Below are 23,564 nucleotides of genomic sequence, written 5' to 3' on the forward strand. Positions count from 1 at the left end.
ATAAAATTATAGAATATACCATAAATAATAAAGTAGGAGTAAGTCTAAAATGACGTATTCCAGCCTTCCATAAAGGAATTCCCTTTGTCATACTTCTGCTGTGTGTTTATACAGGTTCTGCTTGAGTACTTAAACTTGTTACCACAAAAAACAACCAATTTTCACTTTTAAATTCCTCTAATTTTTAGTAATTTTTCAAATTATGCTAAAATGATCCTCATGTAACTGTTACCAGTCCCTCCTGCTAACACAAAGAGATTAAGTTGAAACTCAGTTTCTCAAAATGATTGTAAGATTCTCCATGAATCTCCTATTTTCCAAGCTAAGATTTCTTGTTCCTCCAAATATGTCTTATGATGAGCACTATTTTTAGTCTGTTCTAGTCTCACTGATAAATAAGTCATGAAAATTATTTAATATTTCTAAGAGGAAAAATAAAAGAGCAATTACATCACTATTTAGTGCTAAAGAAAGGGAAAATACCAACTACAATAATTAGACTATTATTTCCAAAACAGTGCTTTTTTGTAGCACTTGTGAGTCTTGTAAGAGCCACATGAATTGTCACTACAGAAAACACTTGATATCACTTAGATAAGACATAAAATATGGTTCACAGACAGAGGAAGGAAAGGTAATGTTGATATTGTTAGCAAAGAGAAATATGCTAAGAACTACTAGAGAATTTCTCTTTGGGAATTAAATTACTGAAAGAGTTTTACATCTTCATCAAAAATGGGACTGCAGCATACAGGATGAGGTAAGTCTATGGTCAAGAAATGCCTTTTTGTGTGTGTATGAAGTGAATGGAAATAAGCACCATTCAAAATAAACACTTTAATGGCCTTAAAAATATTAAAGTATCAATAAAACAAAACGTACCTACTAATAATTCACAAAGGGAGAGAAAATAAATTTTGGTTTACTAGAGAAAAAGTAAGAGGTTGAAATGATTTTAAAGACATTATATCAGTGAAAGAATAGAGGGAGAGTTGCTGAAAATATTTTAAAATGCACATGACATAAAAAATTCAATAAAAACTCCAGTTCAATAAAAAGTTGTCACAGGTTAGAATGTCTGTCAACAGAAATTGTGTATCTAAGTCTTCCTGCACTGTACGAGGGGCTGAATATCTGCCCGGCCTAATTTGAATTTTATACGTGGAATGGGGATGAGGATAATGTTGGTAAGATTGAAACTAAGAGAATAGTGAGCAAAGTACGGTGGGTTAGAAGAGAGTGAGGTAGACAGAAGGTGGAGGGTGTAGAGAGGACTACCAGTGTCTTCAGGGCATGGGACAGCCTCACACTCACCAGTGTGTGGAGGAACACCCAAGTCAGGTAAAGGAGGGCAGAGGATTAAAGAGTTATTGAGTGGAGAGGAGGTGGGTAAATTAAGTGGGTGTCTGCATCAAAGCCTGTTGACGAATACTGGCTAAAATGTAAAGGAGAGCTGCCAGACGGAGTGGACACCATCACCCCACAACCTGTCCAGAAACAGCCTTCAGAAGGGCCTTTTGGCAGCATCTAAAGTGAAAGGTTGACTCACCAGTAAAGCCAAGAATAGAACTGACCATAGAGTCAGGCTGTCAAGATTTGTATCCCTATGACCCTAGGCAAGTAATTAAAACTCTCTGTGCCTCGCCATCTTCATCTTTTGTGTGTGTGTGTGTGCGGTACACGGGCCTCTCACTGCTGTGGCCTCTCCCCTAGTGGAGCACAGGCTCCGGACGCGCAGACTCAGTGGCCATGGCTCACGGGCCCAGCCGCTTCGCGGCATGTGGGATCTTCCCGGACCGGGGCACGAACCCATGTCCCCTGCATCAGCAGGCGGACTCTCAACCACTGTGCCACAAGGGAAGCCCTACCATCTTCATCTTTAAATGGAGCTAACAATAGCATCTACCACATACTGTTTTATAAAAATTAAATGGGCTAATTCATGTAATATGCTATGGTAGAATATGGCTGATAGTAAGCACTCAGTAATTGTTGGTTTTCATTATTATATCGATAACTTTGCTTTCATACATGTGTAACATTCCCTTTCACAAATGGAAAAAATCAGTCCCAGAAAAATTCATGAAGATTACTAGTATTAGCCTTACATTACCAGAGAAACAACCTATTTTCTCAGGCTGACCTAATAGAATTCCTGGTATGTTTATTTTATTTCTGGAATATAGCCATTTTTTGTTCAAAATCATTCTTTCCTCTCATCCTTTTTCCTTTTGAATCGTCTCTGAAACTTATTCTGAGTAGTGGACTGCTTGTGGTTCCTCTAAAATTAGCCTGTCTCCAAAAATTTCTCATGGGAAGAAAAAAAAAGAATTTGTAACCATGTATGGTAATGGATGGTAACTAGATTTATTTTGGTGCTCACTCCTCAGTGTATACATACAAATGTCTAATCATTATGTTGTACACTTGAAACTAATATGTTATATGTCAATTATATCTCAATAAAAATGAATAGATATAAATAGATAAAACCAGCTTGGACTCCAGGTAAAAATAAAATAAAATAAGCTTATATCTCTTCTGGGAACAGAAGAGTTGAAGAGGATTTCAGCTGTGTCGGTATGAAAATTCCACAGGGTCAAGGAGATCCCTGAGAGCTTTATTAGCTCAGAGTTCCTGTCCATCAAAATGGCACATCTCCCCAGAATCCCCCAACCCCTCACCCGTGGCCTGTTGATGCATTTGTTTCCAATGTCTCCTTGACACATTGTCTATTAGGAACTCACACAATATAGTCTTGCAAATTGTTTAATTAGTTAGCTGAGCAGAAAATGTGGTAGCAAGATATAAGGAGAAGGCAAATTAAGAATACGAGGAATAAAGGAACAGAGAATGAAGACAGGGTGTTCTAAATGGCTACTGGATTGAGTCAACAAGTGGGAATACAAATCAGAGTGATGATGGAGACTGCACATTTCTTGAAGCTTTGTTTTTATTTGCTTTTGAAATCAAAATGCCTCCTAGGGTAGATTAGTTATTGTTAAAAAAATGTAAGAGATGCACAGTGTAGAGATTACACTCAACAACACTGTTTTATAAATTTCAAAGTTGCTGAGAGAATAGATCTTAATTGTTCTCACCACAAAAAGAAAGGATAATCATGTAACGTGATAGAGGTGGTAGCTACACTATGGTGGTGATCATAATACAATATATAAATGTATCAAATCAACATGTTGTAATCATAAATTCACACAATGTTATATGTCAGTTAGATCTTGTTGCCGAACCCAGGTTTGGCTACTTGCTGCACGACAGGCCAATAAGTTGAGTGACAAGGTGTTGAGGCAAGAAAAGCAACTTTATTCAAGAAAGCCACATCAGCTAAGTGAGAAGGTGGTGGACGAGTGTCTTTAAGAATCATCTTAACATCTGGTTGCAGGCAAAGGACTTTTAAAGGCAGTGTGAGGGAGGGGGCTGAAGGGTGTGTGATCAGCTTGTGACAGTTCTCAGATTGGTTAGCATCAAGGTGAAGTCTCCAGAATCAACAGTCTTCTGGTTTCAACTGATCTGGTGTTTACGTGCTTGAGGTCAGCAGTTTTCACCTGGAGTGGGTCTTCTTCCTATAAAAACAACTTAGGAATGTGTATCAGACCTTTATCTGTATCTTTCAGGGAACTGGGAGCTTAGTAACTGCTGTGTTACTGGTTTAGAGTCAAAATTGTTACCAACAGCTACTCTGTGTTTCTACATCTTCACGTTTCTAATTATTAACTCTTGCGTCAGCCTTTTAAGACTCAGGGGAGGCCTGGGAGACTAACGCTAAAGCCTTTTACATTAAAAGACCGGGACACAGGCTTGTATAAGGTTTCAATCTCAATTAAAAAAAAAATTAGACACAAGCATGTTTACAGAGACATCAAAAATTATATTTAAAGTTAATGCAGTTTATACAATGGAAAGAACATGAATTTGGAAATTAGAGAGACATAGATTAAAATCCTCACTTTCTTATATTTCAGTTACTTGGACAACTTAAAATTTCTGTATCTGATATCCAGATCTAAAACACTGGGACATTTAGCTCCCCTTTAGGACTGTTGTCAGAAATGAATAGGCAATAATATGTAAAACTGATAATAGTAAAACGATAGTTTCTTAAAAATAGAAACTGTTGGTTGAGCTCTTACTCTGTGCTCATTCCTTTATGTAAATATGTACAGTGTCTAGAATATAGATGACATACAACAGATAGTTGCTTCTATTAGTTAAATACTAAAAATTTTTAAGAGTAATTTTAGGAAAAAGTATCATTCAGATTACATATCAGTTTCACCTCTTGCATATATCAACTCTAAACTATTTAGAATCTTAATTCAGGCCCTCATCAGTAATCACTCAGATGACTAAGTGGCTGGCTCGGGTGTCTGTCCCTTTAGGCCCTTGTTCTTCCCATCCTTCACCTCTGGTAGAGCAGGGTCTTTAAGAATGAAAGCACATTATGTTACTTCAAAAATACTATGACATAAAGAGGCAATCAACATCAGCATGGAAAAATTGTGTGTTGTTTTGTGTGTCCTCTTCTTGGAAGAATATCAGGACCTAGGGTCTATAGGTTTTGCTGGCCTTGACCACAAGAAATGATACAGTATAAACCAGGGATCCTGAGGAAATAGAAAGAATGAGATATGGAATAAGGAAGACATATCAGTGAAAAAAGGACTTATGATTTGTCATCTGAGACTGACTGTGTGTCTGAAGGTGATTATGATTGGCTGTAGACAAGACTGAGTCCTTCCTGGTTAATGTCCTGGACTTGCACACAGTAGTAGACTATGTAAAATACAATGGCCAGCTTGCATTTGTGGGGTCTCTCCCTCGGGATTGTTGAACTCTGGTGTGGTAACTAACTACCTGAATCAAATTACAGTTGTTAGAAACCGTTAGAAGAATGGTGCATAGTATTAGTTGTAAATATAGTCTGAGAAGATATAATCCTATGACCCTCTTTGGAAGAGAGGAATCTGAAGGAGACAGATATCTTAGCACTAAGGCAGCTGTAGGATCATTTAGACAGTGATCTTAGCACTAGGACAGCTGCAGAAGTATAGGTTTTCTATCTAGAAAGCCAGCCAACACTATGCCTTTTTATATAAGTTTATTAGGATGATGATGCATATAGAGCATTTTCTGCATGAAATATTAGGAAAGGAAGCCTATGGTGAATAATGCCAAGACTCCACTAACGATATTTCAGTGTCTCATTCCTGTACAAAGAAAGAAACAGCATGTAGGCCATGGTAGAGTTAATAGAAAGAAGGATTGTGCCCCACCCACCAAGGAACGAGGCTTTCAGTCTTAGAAAGGAAATAGAATAAGCAACCCGGACTCTCCACAGTGTCCTCAGATTGTAGAAATCCAGGACACATGTAGCAGGTGCTTGGCTTCAGAGACCAACATGACATGTTCCAGAGACTGAAAAGAAGATTATGGAGACTTTGGAGGCTTTCTCTCAGATTGTGGTAGACAGGTTAAAGTGCTCTAAAGTAAGTTTTTGATGGAGTAGAAAATGCCCAAAATGTGTTCTCAACCCAAGTTGTTTTCAATATTGTGTCTAAAGCTAATTTTGATAAAGGCATTGGGAACAAAGGGGGCTAAGGAAACCCACTGAAACTTGCAAAATAGAGAACCGACAAAAGAAAGAGGGACTAACGGCTGCACACCAGACAGCTTCCCATCTTACTGATTGCATTTAAGGGCATCATCACTTTGCCAGTGGCGATGGAGAGATGGTACTGAGTGCGGTATGAGGATGCAGAGATATACCAGTGATCTTCCTCCAAAGTCATGAGAATTCTGCTTCTGCTCCATACATGACAAACTATCCATAACTCATTCAAGTACCTTCTCGGTGTCAAGATTTGTGAAGACTTTGATATTCTACCCTACTTTAACTACTAAGTTAGTATCCCACGGTTTCATGGATGCTGATAGAAGACGTGAAACTCCTGAGTCAGACACAAAGAACTTAATCACTCAGAGCAACAGCAGCAGCCATAGTATAATCATTTCTCCCGCTGATCCCTAAGCACAATTCCCAGTGTGTCCTATGAATAGAGTAAGGTGATCCCTAAATATTAAGTAGGTTGCATTAAATGTTGGGCTTAGGCAAAGGAAATCTTCTATAAGCTATACCAAGAATGCTTGGTTTTTCCTTTGGATAGACACCATAGCTAGCTTCCAAGGCTGTTCACTGTATAAACATCCTAGAAACGACAGTCTGGAGATAATGGCAGTCAGTGCTTCTCCTCGCAATTTATGCAGAAACACAAAAGATGCATGGAGAGTTTTTCCCTATCAATATCTACCTCTTAGTTCTATACCATTTTGTATTCTGGCACTTTCTGGTGAATATCCCACTGTTTTGGTCACTCTAACCATCAGAGGCTGGGAGCGAATCCACTCAATTTGCCTCATAAGTATTGTTGGTATTAAGGCTACTACCAACAGGACTCCAAGCAGTAGGATGACGTAAACCTGTAGAATCACTCTTAGCCATGTACACCAGGGCTCTAGACGCAACCAAATGAACAACTCTTATAAACCATCAGGCTCTATCTTAGATGGAGAATGACTTTCTTCTTATCTTTCTTTATTGACCTTCCCACCTTGTCTAAAGTTCTAATCCAGATACAGTAGATGGTTTTGTGATTACACAGAAATTGCCTTGACTTGCAAGGACAAAGTCTGGGTAATTCTGTTTTCAGTATCAAACTTGGACAATCAGTTGAATCTGACCCGAATGTCTTCCAGGGCCAAGATACTGTTATCAGTCACTTCAGATAAATCAGGAACACGTTTTGTACCACCATTTCTAATTGGACGACTCACATTATGGGGATAATTATCCACAGGTTGCTCATAAATAACAAATTAGTTACGTATCTGGGAGGATCATGGTTTGCCTCATTTTGGAGAAGTCTCCACAGTCGTTTGACAGCTACATGATTTACTGGTGTTATTTCCTCCAACACTTGAAAGTCTCTTATGGCCATTCCTAAGGTGCAAACTACCATGTTTTCAGGGCAGAGGCACATTAATGCTTGGCTTCTAAACAGAAGTACAATTCCTTAGATCCACCTGGTTCCCTGGAAAGAATGTTTTCTGAGGGACTGTTTGACAGCAGTCAATCCAACCTATTCTTTTTGTCTGTGCCAACAGCGGGGTGGTATTCATCTATTGCATGAAACGACTGAATAAGAGCTATGGAAAGGGGGGAAGCGACATCTGAGGTGTCGCCAACAACTGCTATTGTTTTGTATGGGAAGTACAGGAGCCAAGGCCATGCATCCCCTGTTGTTTTCAGTAGACTTTACAGTGAGTTTAAGCAGAATGGCATTCGAATCATGGTTGGAGCCATGCAATAGGAGATGGAAGTCAGTTAAATTTAGAGCACTCTCCACTGCTTGTAAGCAGAACCCCAGGGTGGTTTTCTTCATGAGCAAGGATGTAATGATTCTGAAGACAAAGATCATTAATGTTCCTCCCCTCACAGTATCTCTCAGAGTCTGAGATATTCTCTGGGGGCTTAGGTGCTACTCTTCCTTCTTTGCCATAAAATTGCTGTGTCCCATTTCAGGAGCTATAACTTCACCCTTTTCTTAATTATCACCTACTTGTACCCAAACCTTTCATCCATAGGGGTCAGGTTCATAAGAGGCAAGGACATTTTTATTAAACTTACAACATCCATATGTATCCTATTCTGGTCGGCATGGACCACAACAGAGGGACTTGGTGAGTACTGACTACTGAATAGTAATAGTAGTAGTAGTGTCCTACTGACAAATGGCCATTGTCCTTCTGACCTAGGAATATAACAATCTAGGAAGAGTATGCCCGTGGTGAATTAGAATAGAGTTTGAGTCCCTTGAGCCTCATTTGACCAGGCTACTTCTTACAGGGTATATTAACCAGTCTGGCTTGGTGATGACATTTGGGGAAAGAAAAAGCACTATGGTCAAGAATGGACAGGGTAGAATGGAGCTATTCATAATAAGTCTATGTAACCCACCTTCTTGATCCTGATCAGTACCCAGGAAGTGGCGAAATGAGATGATCACTTGCTGGAGACAGCCACATGCGTTCAGTGATTAAACTCTCTAACTAAAATGTGTGGACCTAGAGTTGTAGAGGAAGAGACAGTCAGAATCATTTTGAGTTGAATTTTGAGGACATTCTAATCCCTTACAATACCTGATGTCTGTGGATAGTGCAGAGTATGGAAAATCAATTGAATACCTTGATTATCAGCCTGTTGTTGAGTGGCTTTCATGATAAAGGTATTCCACTATTGGACTGTAAGTATTCTTGGTTCAAAAAGCCAAAAATACAACAGTTTAACTTCAAAGCACACAGTGGTACAGACCGAACTTGAACAGCAGCACTGTAACCTGAACGTGTGTCAGAGGTGGTGAGGCTGTACTGATTACTCCAATCGGGTGTCCCCAGCAGAGGATTTGCTGGGAGTGGGCAGGACTCAATGTAATGTGGCCTTTCTGCACCTCAGAAACATAGTCATGAAGTGTAGGACATGATGATGGATTCAGGCCACAATGGTGACACTCTGAGTGCTAAACATTCAATTAGCAGCTTCATTACTGTCAACCTTATGAGTGAATGACTCTTAACATGGGCATTTACATGAGGGACCTAGATGTTTTGATAAGGAACAGCTATTTATGTCCATAATACAGTACCCCAAAGAGGGTTGTTTTTAATCTGACAATTTGTAGGAATGTACAAGCACCTAACACATAAATTCCTAGTATAAATTCAGTTGTGAAATCAACCAAAACACCACGTTGCATTATGCCAAAGGACTCACCCACAAGGCCCATTTAGCTTCTCTTCCCTACTGTGAACTATGCCCAAACCCCGTTAGCTGGATTTGGGCACTCCCTCCTTCCAAGAGCCTAGGTAGGATTGTGACTTGAGCATCAGTAGCCAGCAATGCCAGTGAAATTTGACTCTTTCCACTCCCTGAAATACCCCAGCATGCTTGAATCTGGTTTCCCTTTGGGGACAGGGAAACTTTGGCCCAATCACTAATTCTCTTTCTCATTAAAATGCCTGAGTTGGAGGTAGAGGTGGAGAAAAGGATCAGGGGATGTACACAAGGAAAACTACTCCTTACCTTTAAAATTAGGCTCACCTTTATCATCAGGTTTAAGTGGTATGATGGTAGCTTGGGATTCAAATAAATGAATTGCCAATATTTTCAGCCTGCTCAAAGGTCTTTATTAAGTATTGTATTCCTAATGTCTGACACAATCTCATTCAGCCTTGGAGGACATATTCAGTGACCACAGCCAAAGCACTGCTGTTGGGTATGCTTGGTTTGTGTGCTTAGGCAAGCTAGCTTGACTCATAGGGCAGCAAGTTTTAAAGCAGTTCATCTTAATCAGAGGCATTTTCTGCTCCATTGTCATAATCATATCCTTACAGTTGCATCTTGTTTTAATATAGGAGTTAGGGAATTTTTCCAGAGTAGTGGGGGGGTACTTCGAGGATTCCAAAAATTTCTTTGGGTCGGTGATTTATTTTCCAGTGGGTCATGTTCCTCAAATCCAATCAGGACAGTAAAAGCATGAATACTAGTCGATTACTCATCTGTAGATTCCCACAATAGTGCTTCTATCTCGGGAAAGTCTCCCTAAGTGGGCCAAAGCTGTTTTCTAGTAGTCAGTACCCACTGAAAAACAGACAGACTACTGGAGACCCTTTACCCTTGTCTTCAAATGATTCTAAGGCTGGCATGATAGACCACAAGAGCAGCTGAGCCAGGAGATGGCACAGCTGCTGCTGCTTTTTCTTCAGAAGCCTTACATACTCTACCCCAGCATCATTTACCATGAGAACTCGCCAAAGTATTATTGATTTGGCTTGTTAATGCCTATAGGGGTCATAAATGCCCTGCTTTTCACATTCAGTGAATGTACAAGTGTCTATAACTGTGGTCAGAAAGTGTTAGAACAGTCTGCCTATCCTGGGTTAGTCTTACTTGTTTCAGTGGGATGGACCAGAGGCTGCCTGTCAGAATGGAGAAAAATTGCCTTTCCCAGAGGAGAGTCAGCAACAACCAGGGTGCCATTTGGGCAGGTGACCTCATATCTATTCCCCTATCCTTAGCCTGAGACCACCTCCCCACTTCCTCCAAATTTAACAGGGAATAAACTGAAGAGCCATTTTTTTGCCCCATAAATGGTATTATTTGGTCTACATTTTTGCTATGGATAAATCTCATTTATCTGCCTGTGTGGCCATTAGCTTCCTTTCCAGAGAGCTACGTCTATGTTAGGATCCCATTCTCATCACCAAAACTGTCAAGATCTATGAAGGTCTCATATTTTACCCTACTTGTAATCTAAGAAGTTAGCTTACCACAGTTTTATGGTTGCTTGTGGGTTAGAGACAAAGAATTTATTCCTCACAGTGACAGCAGTAGCCAGCATATTAGCATTTCCTTGTGACAGTTCCCCAAGCCCAAATTCCCACAGTGTGGTGCGTAGACATCCAGGCGACACCTGCACCCAGAGTGGGTTGCATAAGGGGAGAGTAACCCAGGACTCAGAAAATCTGAATCTTTAATAATGGGCAGAAAGCATGCCTGCTTTGTGTTCCATAGAAAGTATCTCTACCTTGTAAGGCTGTGAATAAACCTGCACTTTGCTTCAGAGAGAAACACAATATCTTCCAAGGATGTTTGCTATATAAACATCATTTAAACCATAGTCCAGAACAAAGACACTCAGTGCCTCTACTTAGAAGACATGTAGAAATGTGAGTGACCTATAAAGAATTGTCTGCCAACATTCAAAACTTAAGTGTTGAGAACCCATTGCATTCGAGCTCTTATTAAACGCATTGAGAATATGGTGGTGACTCATTTAGACACAATTTTTGCCTTCATGGAATTTTTACTTTAAAGATAATGGTGGTGGTGGTGGCGGTGTTGCGGCTTGTGTGTGTGTGTTGTGGGGAGTGACATAATAAAAGAGAACAAGTGAATCCATATTTATATACATGGCAATGCAGATTGATAAGGAGGTTTTCACATAGCAAGTAAACAGAACTGTTACTAAGCCCCTAACTGACTAGTGCTTCCTGCAGTTTGGCATGACGGCAAGCACCAGAAAATGCAGCTACACACTGAGGTAAGATCTCAGGAATTGCTACCTGAAGAAAAGATTTTACTTTAAAGACAGAAGTTAGCAAACTATAGGGAAAAGACTTTATATCTAGAAGACTGTTTCAGGTATCTGGAATTTGCCATTTGTAGCCAGAACCTGGAACCAAGCAGAAAAGTAATGGCTTCATGAAACTTTTCTACCTAATTACAGACACGGGCCTGGCAAGAGAACGGGGGCGGTAATAAGCCACCCTAAACTGGTTTCAGCCTGCTCACATTATTTAATAAAGCTCCCCTTCAGAGAAATGCATGAGGGGGTAAAGGAGCGTGAGAAGGAGAAATCATTAACACCTAAAGGATCAATTCCCAGTGACCCAGTCTTGAACCACTTTCTCTTCTGCATTGACTCCCATGGATCATAATGCAGAAACTTTTGAGGTTAAGACTGTGGAACCTGGGACACTGTTTTCTATGGATAGGAATTTGGCTGACTAATGCTAATGGCTGCAGTGTAGACAAGCAGAGACTAAAATGATGAGCAGAAAAATATTTCTGTCCAAAGTAGACAACAGCTTCCCACTTGGGTGTCAGAAAATCATCCCTGTGTGAATGACCAGTAATGAAATGAGATGAACATCTCCATGAAAGATGCTAGATCTTCCCTGGTTACAAGAGAAAGATGGTAACCCTCAATCCCTCCTTCTTCATCAAGGTTAGAGCCAATAACATTCTCTTTTACAATGGCACATGGGTTCCATCAAGAAAAAGATAGCTGGCCAAGAAGGGGATTCTCAAGCTCCTTCACTCCCTCTGTTCTTCCTTAACTACCCCTGGTAGGGTTGAGGAGATTTCGGCATAATAATACAATGGATTTGTGTTATGAGAGGTGATAATTCCTGGTGATGGAGGAGTCTGATTGCTTGGTAAAAACTAACTGAAGAAACTAAGAATACAGGGTTAGCAGTTTTCCTGGTTTTGGCAACATGGGTGAAACAGTGAGATGAAGTCAGAGCTCTGGAGCAAGGAGAGAGGGTACAAGGGAAGTAGGGAGGGCAAAATGACACAATGAAGGACCTCTGGGCAGCCATCTAAGGGCAGTCAGATTGGAACTTTAAACAAATGTTTTCCACCACGAATCATGTCTTAACCACCATAACTTCAATGCCTAGAACTATTTTACTAATAGTTGACTACAACAGAACAACCATTCCAGCAGACTTAGGAAACACTTTGGTCTCATTGGTATGAGAGACTTATTTTATTTTAGGCTGCACAGCCTGTGGGATCTTAGTTGCCACACCAGGGATTGAACCTGGGCTACATCAGTGAAAGCTCCGAGTCCTAGCCACTGGACCACCAGGGAATTCCCAAGAGATTTTTATTTTAAAATGCTTTTTCATACTCAGGATGGTTCATGATTATACATCTTTACATTATCCCTGCTTCATGTTTCCAGGATTCCATGTCTTTCACATTATCTTCACTTTACAGTTCTGAAATGTAATATAAATGTAATAAAATATAAATGTATTATTCCAATAGCTTTCCTTTAGAACAAAGTCCATAACATAGCCTAGCATGTAAGGCACTCTGGCCTATTGCCCTTGTCTTGTTCTCATCTCAGTTCCTGCCACTTTCTTCTTCACACTTTGTATTCCAGCAATATTAAATGGATACTGGTTGATACCAATATTACTTATCCCTAAACTTCCCCAGAGTTCACAAAAAGAGGGCTTGGCCTTCTTTAGTACCACCTTCTCTGCAAAAGCTTTTTTGGTCCTCACAGGTAGAACTATTCATATATCTTCTTTGCTAAATTTCTGTCTTATTTATTCTTAGATTATTGATTTTACATTGTTTTAACATTGTTGTTTCAGTTTTTTTCTAATAAGAGCCTTGAGACTTTTGAGGAAAGATGCTGTGTCTTATTCAGTTTTATTTCTATGATGTCTGTATTTTTACTGGTGAATGATATTTTGGATTGATTTTAACTTTTGATCAAGATCTACTAGTAATCAAACATTACTTTTTGCGACATTTCTATGTACTCTGAATGGAGAAGTGTAACTCTGATATGTAAATCATATACCTCATTCTAATGAAATTAACACTATATTTTGGTTAAAAAAAAAATCAGGAGACAATTACAACTGTAAAGAGACCATAATTGTCAAATAAAATTGAAACAACCTAAAAGATGCAATATTACACTTTAGAGTAAATAATTGAACATAGCACTTTCAAAATATAATAAAAGCAAGTTTCATTCATGTTATTACTCTCTATTAAGATAATAAAGCCCATTTTGAACAAAAATAAGGAAAATTTTATTAATAGTTGACTACATCAGAGCAATGATTCAAGTAGACATCAGAAACTGCTTTGGTCTAATTAGTACAAGAGATTTCTATTTTAAAATGCATCGTCATACTCAAAATAGCTATTTACTCATTTCTTCATAATATATACTAAGGTAAGCCCTGACCTCCATTAACATCAAAATCAGTGAATAGAAACACTGACAAACATTTTTCCTGCCATTTAAGCAAAACGGCATCTTATTTCCTCTTAATTCTGTGAGACACCCACACAACAAACTTGTACTTTGAATGCTGATTGAGCTAAATAACATAAGATGGGCTAAGTTACAACTTATTTCAAAATGAGGCAAAATATTGGCACTTAATTGAAATGTTTTCAGAATATTTGTGGAATTAAGAAGACACTCAAGTCAGCAATAGGCAAAGCTGCAACAATTGGCTAAGGAAAGCAGAAGACAGTTAATGTAGGCGGTATCAGTTTTAAGTCGAAGTCCATCAAAGCCAATGAACTCATGCCAAAATTAAGTACAAATACACAGTGCATACATTAAATAAATTGTTTCTGAAAAGGAAAAATAATCGGTGTCAGCTGGCCTATTGAGAGAAAAAAATACTGGTGAAAACAGGGCTCAAGGATGATAGAATTTGGATAATAATAGGGAAAGGATATTTTTAAAAGAATTAACTTCATGTACATATAAAACAAATGATGAATTAGCTTGACAGAAGATATATATAGCTAGGATAGAATTGATATTGCAAAGTTATGGTAGTCATTTGTAATTTTTTTACTGAAATCTTATGAAAGAATTGTTAGTAAGATTATTCTAGCAGCAAAATGCACAATGGACTGCCATAAAAAAAGACTGGCATATAGACAAAAGAAGATAAATGAGTAAAACTCATGCAATAATACACAAGGAAATGAGGCAAAAGCAGTGGTAATGGGAACAGAAAGAAAGGGCAAATGTAAAAGACATCCCAAATTAAGAAATTATTGAATCAACACAACTGACAAAACGATGAGATTTAGAGAATTAAAGAGAGGAAAGAATCATAGATGCCTAAAAATGCTTACTTTATTAAAACATAGAAATGAAAGCAGTATAATGAGTAGTACAAATAGGAAGAAGTACGACTCTTGGTCATTTAACAAATAGAGGTTTGTACCTGTTGCCTGCAAACTGATTAGAGACAAGAATATAGGACTAAATTCTGAATCTGGAAACTCTTCTTCACTTCTCACAAAATGTTTAGTGATGATCACACTAAAGTAAAATGGAAAGTCCATGAGTTTTTGAAATATTTTGGTATCTCGCTATAGCTGTATTATTGTTGTACAAAGAACTAATGTGATCTTCAGCATTTTTCCTAGAAATAAAAGGTCTCAACAAAATTCTTAGTAAATGCACACTTAGGAACTTTCTTTTATAAAAATCTGGTGGGGCTTCCTTGGTGGCGCAGTGGTTGAGAGTCCACCTGCCAATGCAGGGGACACGGGTTCGTGCCTCGGTCTGGGAGGATCCCGCGTGCCGCGGAGCGGCTGGGCCCGTGAGCCATGGCCGCTGAGCCTGCAGGCCCGGAGCCTGTGCTCCGCAGCGGGAGAGGCCACAACAGTGAGAGGCCCGCGTACCACAAAAAAAAAAAAAAAAAAAAAAAAAAAAAATCTGGTAATACTGAATATGATGATCACTTTTATTTATATTAAACAATGCCATATAGTGTCTGAATAAAGTATGTGCTGAAATCCACTGACGGTATTCACCAACTACGTCAGCAGCCTTTTTTTCTTTTTTAATTGCAGCCTAGAGGATGTGGTTGAAGAAAGATTATTTATTTGAACAATTGATCCTACAGGAGCAACACATAGCAGAATAAATTTCACAAACAAAAATCATTAATCAGGATGAAGTTAAGAGTAATCATAAAACCATTATTCAACATCTGATAGGTTAAAAGCAATTTGGATTATTATAGTGAAAATCACCCTCTAGCTTAGTTGTGTGTATGTGTGTGTTTTTAATGTATCACTGAGAATGAATTTTGTTAGATATCATCTTCTGAAAGAGAAATATATTTTTTCTAGTCCTTAAATTAGAAAAGATGCCACTCTGGGGACTCACTCGTTCAGCCGAAAAGTCTTGTTACTCGGAGTGTAGTTCAGAGACCAACAGAATCTGCGTCACTCAGGAGCTTTTTGGGAAGTGTAGAGTTTCCAGTTCATTCTGATTCCAAATGACTGAATCAGAATCTGCTTTCAAGCAAGATCCCTTCTGGATTTCTATGTCCATTAAAGTTTGAAAAACACTAAATTAGCCTTATATAAACTGATCCATGCAATTCAGTTTTGCAGGTTACATTCCGTAAGATGAATGATGATTCAAATTTAAGGTTTTATAGGAATGATGTTACGGAATTTATTTAATGCTAGAGGAAATGAAACCAATGTTAATCAAAACCTATTCTGTGCCAGATATTAGGTTAGACATTTCCAAATTTACTAATTCATTTAATCTTTACAATACTCTTTGAGGTAAGGGACACTATTTCCATTTCTCTGGGCATGAAAACCAACCTCAGGTTAAATATCTCATCTCCTCCACGCAGTGGATTCTTTCAGTAAATACTGAGCATCTCGTTTCTGCAAGTCCCTGAGTTAAGTCAGCGGGGAAATAAAATGGGCATGGTCCCTACTGTCATGGAATGTAATACAATATATTTTAATTAGACAAATGCTACGAAAATACGAGGCCTCTAAGAGCGAAACCTAAACTTTTTCAGAAGTTGTATAGGGAAAACCTGTATTTGGAAAGAGCATCAAAAGTGATTGCTGAGGAACACAGTTTTGTCAAGTTGGCCCTGAACAAAAGGCGAGCGTGTCATGGAGTTTAGGAAGGGGATCCAAGGGGCAGTTGACGCTGGAACATGGCAGGAATCCGGCAGAACTTTGAAGAACAAGGTGCGGAGGTTGGAGCCTACCCAAGAGTCGAAGAAAGCCACTGGAGGGCTTGAAGCTAGAAAGTGACAAGCCCTGATCCACACTTGGCAAAGCTCCTGCAGTCAGACTTACGCCAGGGCCTGCGGGCGGGTGGGTTTCTTAGGGCCACTCCCCTAGGCTGCCTTTCTCCACCCCGGTCACCGCCTCCCGCTCCTCAGCTGAGCTGTCCGAAGTGGGTGGGAAGTGAGCGAGAGGGGCGGGGGGAAGAAAAACATTCTCCAAAAACATTAAAAAGAAAACATCCCCCTGGGCAGCGAGTGCGCGGGAAGTTGAGCGCGCGAGTTCCGGGCTTTCCGCCCGCCCCCCCGCCGGCCGCAGCCCGGGTGAGCCCCCAGCCCCTGCCCGGCCGTCGCCCACCGGGCCGCGGCCGTCCGTCCGTCGGTCTGTCCTCTTCCCCACCCCCAACCTGCCCAGGGCGCAGCGCGGGGTCTGCAGGGAGGAGAGCGGCCGGGGTTGGTCAGGGCACGCGCAGCCCGCGGAGCCCCCGGCGGCGCCCGGCCAGCGGCGCCTGCACGACCCGGTCCCGGGCGGTTCGGGGCTCCGGGGCCCCGCGCCCGCCGCCCGCGCGCCGCGTCCCGGGCCGCCGCCTCAGACGCCACTTGTGGAATTCTTTCCCCCGGCGGCTGTAACTTTAAACCGGCCTGAGCGAGGCCTATCTTTATTCAGAAACCAGCGACCGGAGAATGGCTGTGGAGAACGCTGAGATGGAGGGCCAGCCCGCCACTTGAAGATTCCTCACCAAGTGGCTGGGAAGGACGGCTTGACCTAGGAATCTTTCTTTGACATTTCAAGGTTCTGTCGCCCCCTCCCAGGGTTGGCCGGACTGGTTGGGGCTTTTGACTGAGGTTGCTGCCCGAGCCTGGGGAGCTGTACGTGAATGAACCGCATCGCCTGGCCTCAGAGCGCTGACTCTGAGGCCACCACGCATGAGCCCGGGCCACCCTTCTGCAGAAGTCACTCCAGGAGCTCCTTAGGGACCGGCTTGTGGCGGTGAGGAGCCAGGAGATGCATGTAGCAGCCAAGTACCGCCAGGCCTCCCTGTACGTGGGTGACCTCCACGCGGACGTCACCGAGGACCTGCTGTTCAAGAAGTTCAGCGCTGTGGGGCCCGTGCTGTCCATCCGCATCTGCAGGGACCTGGTCACCCGCCGCTCTCTGGGCTATGCCTACGTGAACTTTCTGCAGCTGGCGGATGCCCAGAAGGCCCTGGACACCATGAACTTTGACCCGATAAAGGGCAAATCCATCCGTCTCATGTGGTCTCAGCGTGACGCCTACTTGAGGAAATCTGGAATTGGGAACGTGTTCATCAAGAATCTGGACAAATCCATTGACAACAAAACCCTTTATGAACACTTTTCGTCTTTTGGGAAGATCCTGTCCTCCAAGGTGATGAGTGATGATCACGGCTCCAGGGGCTATGCGTTCGTGCACTTTCAGAACCAGATTGCCGCCGACAGGGCCATCCAAGAGATGAATGGGGCACTGCTTAAGGACTGCAGGCTGTTTGTTGGCAGATTCAAGAGCCGCAAAGATCGGGAAGCCGAGCTCCAAAACAAAGCCAGTGAGTTCACCAATGTTTACATCAAAAACTTCGGAGATGACATGGATGATGAGAGACTGAGGGAAGTTTTCAGCAAATATGGAAAAACCCTGAGTGTTAAGGTGATGACAGATTCCAGTGGGAAATCCAAAGGCTTTGGCTTTGTGAGTTTTGATAGCCACGGGGCTGCCAAAAAGGCTGTTGAAGAAATGAATGGAAAGGACATAAATGGACAACTGCTTTTTGTAGGCCGGGCACAAAAGAAAGCAGAGCGACAGGCTGAGTTAAAGCAAATGTTTGAGCAGCTGAAACAGGAAAGATTTCGGCGGTGCCGGGGAGCAAAGCTCTATATTAAGAACCTGGATGAGACCATTGATGATGATAAGCTACGGAGGGAATTTTCTTCATTTGGATCAATTAGCAGAGTTAAGGTAATGCAGGAAGAAGGGCGAAGCAAAGGGTTTGGCTTGATCTGCTTCTCCTCTCCTGAGGAGGCCACTAAAGCAATGACTGAGATGAATGGCCACATCTTGGGCTCCAAGCCGCTCAACATCGCCCTGGCCCAGAGGCCCTAGGAGAGGAAAACTTAATGCACCAGCCAGTGTTTGTAGCAGCTTGGGGGATGTTAGTGATCTCTGCCTGAATCGTCCTCAGTAAATTTCAAATCCCAGCTGATGGCTGCTTAGTTTAGTAAATATTATGATAGAAGGTTTTGTATACAAAGCTATTTATTTTTCTTTGGAGGAAAAATAAGTGAATCTTAGAACCTTGGTTCTTTTTATAGAGGCACACCATCTAATTATAATATGGTATATTTTTCTGATTTTGTTGTAGTGCTCATAGCAGTAAGTATAATTAGATACATTTTTACTGCATTTTGAATGAACTGAAGTGTGGTAATTATTTGCATTTATTGCATACTTTTTCTTATTTTAATAATATTGCTAGCTTTAATTTCTTCCGTGAAAATATGCCCAAAGTAGTTCTTATACCCGAGGATTGCAAAGTAATTTATTTTTACAAACAGAAATTTTCTAATTTCTCATCAATTTTTTTTTAAAGAAACCAAAGTTTAAGAATTGCTACTACAAACTCAATATCTAATTTCATTTTGAATTAATGTTTAAAATACTAGGAAATAGTTGAATTTCCTTTCAATTTATATCCTGAAATGGTGTTTTTCTGATGGCTGAAATTAATGATGGAGTTTTTTAATGTTGCCTACAAATGTGCTTTATAGGAAATTTTACCGTTCTTTCCATTGGTTGACATAATCCAGGTGCTTGCTGGTTATCAAAATTGTGACTTGAATAGTAAAACCTTAACTTCCACATTCCTTAAGTTATAAGCCTGTATCATTTCAGGTCAAAAAGTTGGCCTAGTCTTAATTCTCTTCATACGTATACGGCATAAAATTATGCCTTAAGTTTTGAACCAGGTACCAACATTATAAAAGTCATATATAGAAAACATAGACATTCTGTTTAACAACTGTGTTTTCTAATCTCTGTTATATGTTGTAACATGTAGTGATATTGTCTCAGGGTTCAGAAGAGTGAGTTTATGTTTATGAACTCCACGTCTCCTTTTATTAGACCTTAAGAGCTATGTAACCCATGAAGGCTCACTTTTAGCCTTGATTGATCAGAAGTTCACTAATTGATTTTCTGATAAACTGAAGTTACATCACTTAGCCTGCTTTCCAGCATGATTTTTATTTCAGTCCCATTCCCAGATCTTTTCTTCTCTCCTGCTTTTCCTCTATATTACTCAGCTCCTCTATACTTTTTAAAAAGGGTTTTATTATACTGACTTTTACTGTGTGCTGTTTGAAATCCACTTTGGAAATAGATGCAAGAGTTATTTATTTACATTTAAGTAATTACTTTTAAAATTCTGATTCTCTCATACCAAAGGTGTCTAGAAAATAGTTTTGTTGTTGTTGTTTTATTTTTTTTTACTCTGCTTCGTTGTTTCCTGTAACCATATATTCAAGTCTTCTGTTTCATATATTACCAGTACAAAAGAAATATTACAATATTTCCGTGGCAATACTTTAGCTATGAAAGAATGAGAAAATCTGTTTCTGTTTATTTTTGTATGAACTATATGTATATTCATTGCACATTTTCTAAATTTAAAATCTCTTTAGACAATGAAAAATTATGGACAATGAAAAAATTACGGCAACACATAATCCTATTATGCAAACAGATCTTCTGTTACAGTTTCTTGCATCTCCTCCCAAATTTTTCTCTATACTTATACACATGATTTAACAAAAATGGAATCATGCTCTAAACCTTGTTTGAAACTGCTTTCTTAATTTGACAGTACGCCATAGTCAACGTCCATGACCACAAATAATTATTTGCACTATAATTTTAATGACTTTTATCTTTCCTTTAATGTTTGTACCATAATATAACAATTTCCTCTTGATAAACATATAGGTTGCTAGATTGTTTCCTCCCTTTTTTTTTTCTCTATCATAAACAACTTGTAGATACACCCTTTACAAACTCTTATATGCTGATGTATATAATTATTTTCTTCAGAAAATGTATGATTCATTGGAATTAATGTTTAATATTTAAATTGCCCAAATGCTGTTCAGAGATTTGTGCCACTTAACATTTCTGAGTATGGAGGATGGCTCATTTCCATATACTCTAAGAACAAAGGATTTTGTTTAAGTTGTTATCTGATTCAACATGACATGTAAAAACAAAATATTTCATGGTTATTTATTTTACTTTTTTATTACCTCAAAAGTTAAACAGCATTTCTTGTATTTACTGGACATTTGTATTTTCATATTTTTGAAAATGATCTTAGTCTATTTTCATGACTTTAGTCTGTTTTCCTGTTGGGGTGGTTTTTATTTATATGGATTTGTTAGTTTTGGTTTTTTTTTTTCCTGATATTCCCATCTTGTTTATAGTTTGGAGGGTCATTCCAAAGTTAAATTTCTAAATTCAAAATTTGCAATCTTATACTTTGGTGGCTTTAATAGTATGTTTCAAAACACTTTGAACACCTCAAATATACAACCCCCCCATACACACACACAATTCATCTGTATTGTCTTCTATTATTTTCAGAGTTTCATATTCTCAATACTTTCTAAACAAAACTTTTGTGTATACAGTATCTTATACACAGCCTATACTAAATATTTTTAAAGTGTCTTGCTTTTCAATTCTATTAACATGCCTTGGTAAATACTGATTTACTGTAAGAGTCTATTTGAAATCCATATGTCAACTATAACTCATTGGCTCTCTGAATTACTATGTTGAGAAGTATTTACCTCCAAATCAGAGAGCTTTTAAGAAAGGGTGCCAGGAAACAGGACTGGGAAGTGTAGTAGGTGTGTCAAGCCTTGACATCTCTTTCTGGATAATCCACTCTATCAAAATGTTCAAATATTTGAACAATATTTCACAATGCTTGTAAATGGATTATCAAGATAATATCAGGGAACTGAGTTCAACATTCTCTTCGCACATGCACGGGGATTTAATAGGACATAATACCAGATGTTTAGATAAATTGTAGCTATAGCTTCATAATGACACAATAATATGCCATTTTAGTAAAAATTACTTATTTTTAATATTTACCTTAAGAAATGACTGTCAGTTTACAAAAAGATATGATCCTGTAGATTTTCTTGATTATTTAAATTTTACTTATTCTAGATTTTGTATGTGTGTGATTCTATCAAGTCATCCTAGTTGGCAGTAGAGGTTCAGGCACTCACGAAACTTTACTCTTTTTATGTTCAAGTGCCTTGATAAATAAAAAGAATCTTCACTTTCTGATAAGCATTCCGGTAAAAGCTAATTTACATAGAGATGCCTTGAGTCACTGCTTCTGCTCTGCCTTCTCTCTCCCCACACACATTGCCTGCTTGCATGTGCAGCCAATTGAATAGAAACGTGCCTTTTAAATTTTTATTTTTAAATTTTTAAATGGAAATTTATACTTGGTAAAAATAAGCTTTTTAAAGTGGTTTTAGTATTGGTATTTTCATGTTCTTAATATTTGTATAAATCCACTGAGAAGCGATCAAATAAAGTCGAAATCTTTCAATGGTGTCCAGAATTTTCATGTCCAAAAATGATTTTTATTTATTTACTTTTTAAGTTTTTCTAATTTTCTAGCAGTCGGTTTCTCGTAGGAGTAAATTGAAAACAACTTGTGTTTTTAAATGAAGATCCTTATATTTCATGTTTTAAAAGACCAAGTCCCATATGAACTAGTATTTCTTTTTTAAGTTACTCATAATTATGGGACCATGATTGAAAAGAACCTCTAATACAGACCAAGTTTTCATGAGAAATAATTCATTCACTACATTAAAGATACTTTTGAATTTAATTTTTAAAGAAAAATTTAGCCACTATTTTGAGGTTTTAGAATTAGCTTACTTGTATTATATTTGGAAAATGTGCCTCATAATGTAATTATTTTAAGTAAATAATAAAACAGTAGATAGAAAAGAGAAGTTTTAAATATACATTTTAGAAAGTAGAACAAATTAAATATCCTCAGAATAGCTTTGGCTTCAAGGAATAGAAAATCCACCTTACCTAGAAAAGGAAGCTGTATTTAACAAAATATTCAGAATTAAGGTATCTTCAGGCAAGGTATATCAGAACTTCTACATCAGTTCTGCTGGAGTCTCGTGGCTCTTCACCCTCTGTGCCTTAGCTTCATCATCAGGTTTTCAAGATGGTTACAGGAATTCCTGTCATCGCACTGAGACACAGCAGCATTCAGAAGGTAATACCTTTTAACAACTTTCCCCCTCAGTTCTCATTGTTCATTACTGATATGTATATTCAACAAGATCTGCCACTAGAATTGAGAAAGGAGTCAACTTTTTGTGCAGAATGGGCTTATGGTTGGAAGGAACTTGAGTAGGAATGGGTGTAGGAGTATGCATCCACTAAACCCTGGATATTTTTCATCATTTGTATCTAATTTTTAATTTCAGTACTTAATGGATATTTTCTTTCTTCTTTTAATGTTAGCTTACAAATAGCTCTTAAAATTCCTCCCTACAAATCATTTTCAACACTTGAGTCAAACTGGTGATTTTCCTCTCCCTCAGGTTGTACAAGCATAGGGAATAAATTGTGCAATATATTCTGTATAAAATTGAATTCATTTTTGTTTAGTAATGGGACTTGTGATTTTACATGTCATGCTTTATTAGATATAAATTAGGCATCTCCTGAAAATTCTGCTGAAATGGGCAGATTCAATTTAGTCACCCCAATGGGCTTCCACCAAAAATAATTATCAACAGATTACAAATGATCAAGTATGTTTCAAAATAAATCTACATTTAATAAGGTATTAGTTCCTTGAGTTCTATTTTAAAGTAATCTAAACCAAGTATGTTTTCACGCATGTTAGATAATATTTTAGAATCATACCACTAGAGGGAAGGAATTTACTATGTATATCACCAACTAGTGTGATATTCTGTATAAAGAATTTTTTAAAAATAATTCCTACTGACATTGTAACAGATAA

At 38.9% G+C, this 23,564-nt stretch overlaps 1 protein-coding gene across 1 annotated transcript; it reads left to right on the forward strand.

Annotated features, from left to right (window-relative positions):
- Positions 1 to 17,001: 17,001 nt before the first annotated feature.
- PABPC4L (poly(A) binding protein cytoplasmic 4 like) lies at positions 17,002 to 22,112 on the forward strand. Its single transcript, XM_067735071.1, has one exon. It carries the CDS (start codon positions 17,477 to 17,479, stop codon positions 18,587 to 18,589), a length of 1,113 nt encoding a protein of 370 aa, XP_067591172.1. The 5' UTR covers positions 17,002 to 17,476; the 3' UTR covers positions 18,590 to 22,112.
- The last annotated feature ends 1,452 nt before the right edge of the window (positions 22,113 to 23,564 follow it).

Source organism: Pseudorca crassidens, chromosome 4 (assembly GCF_039906515.1).
Source record: "Pseudorca crassidens isolate mPseCra1 chromosome 4, mPseCra1.hap1, whole genome shotgun sequence".
Lineage (NCBI taxonomy): Eukaryota > Metazoa > Chordata > Mammalia > Artiodactyla > Delphinidae > Pseudorca > Pseudorca crassidens.

Coding starts and splice junctions, on each gene's coding strand:
- PABPC4L (XM_067735071.1), top strand. CDS start 17,477: ATGCATGTAGCAGCCAAGTACCGCCAGGCCTCCCTGTACGTGGGTGAC.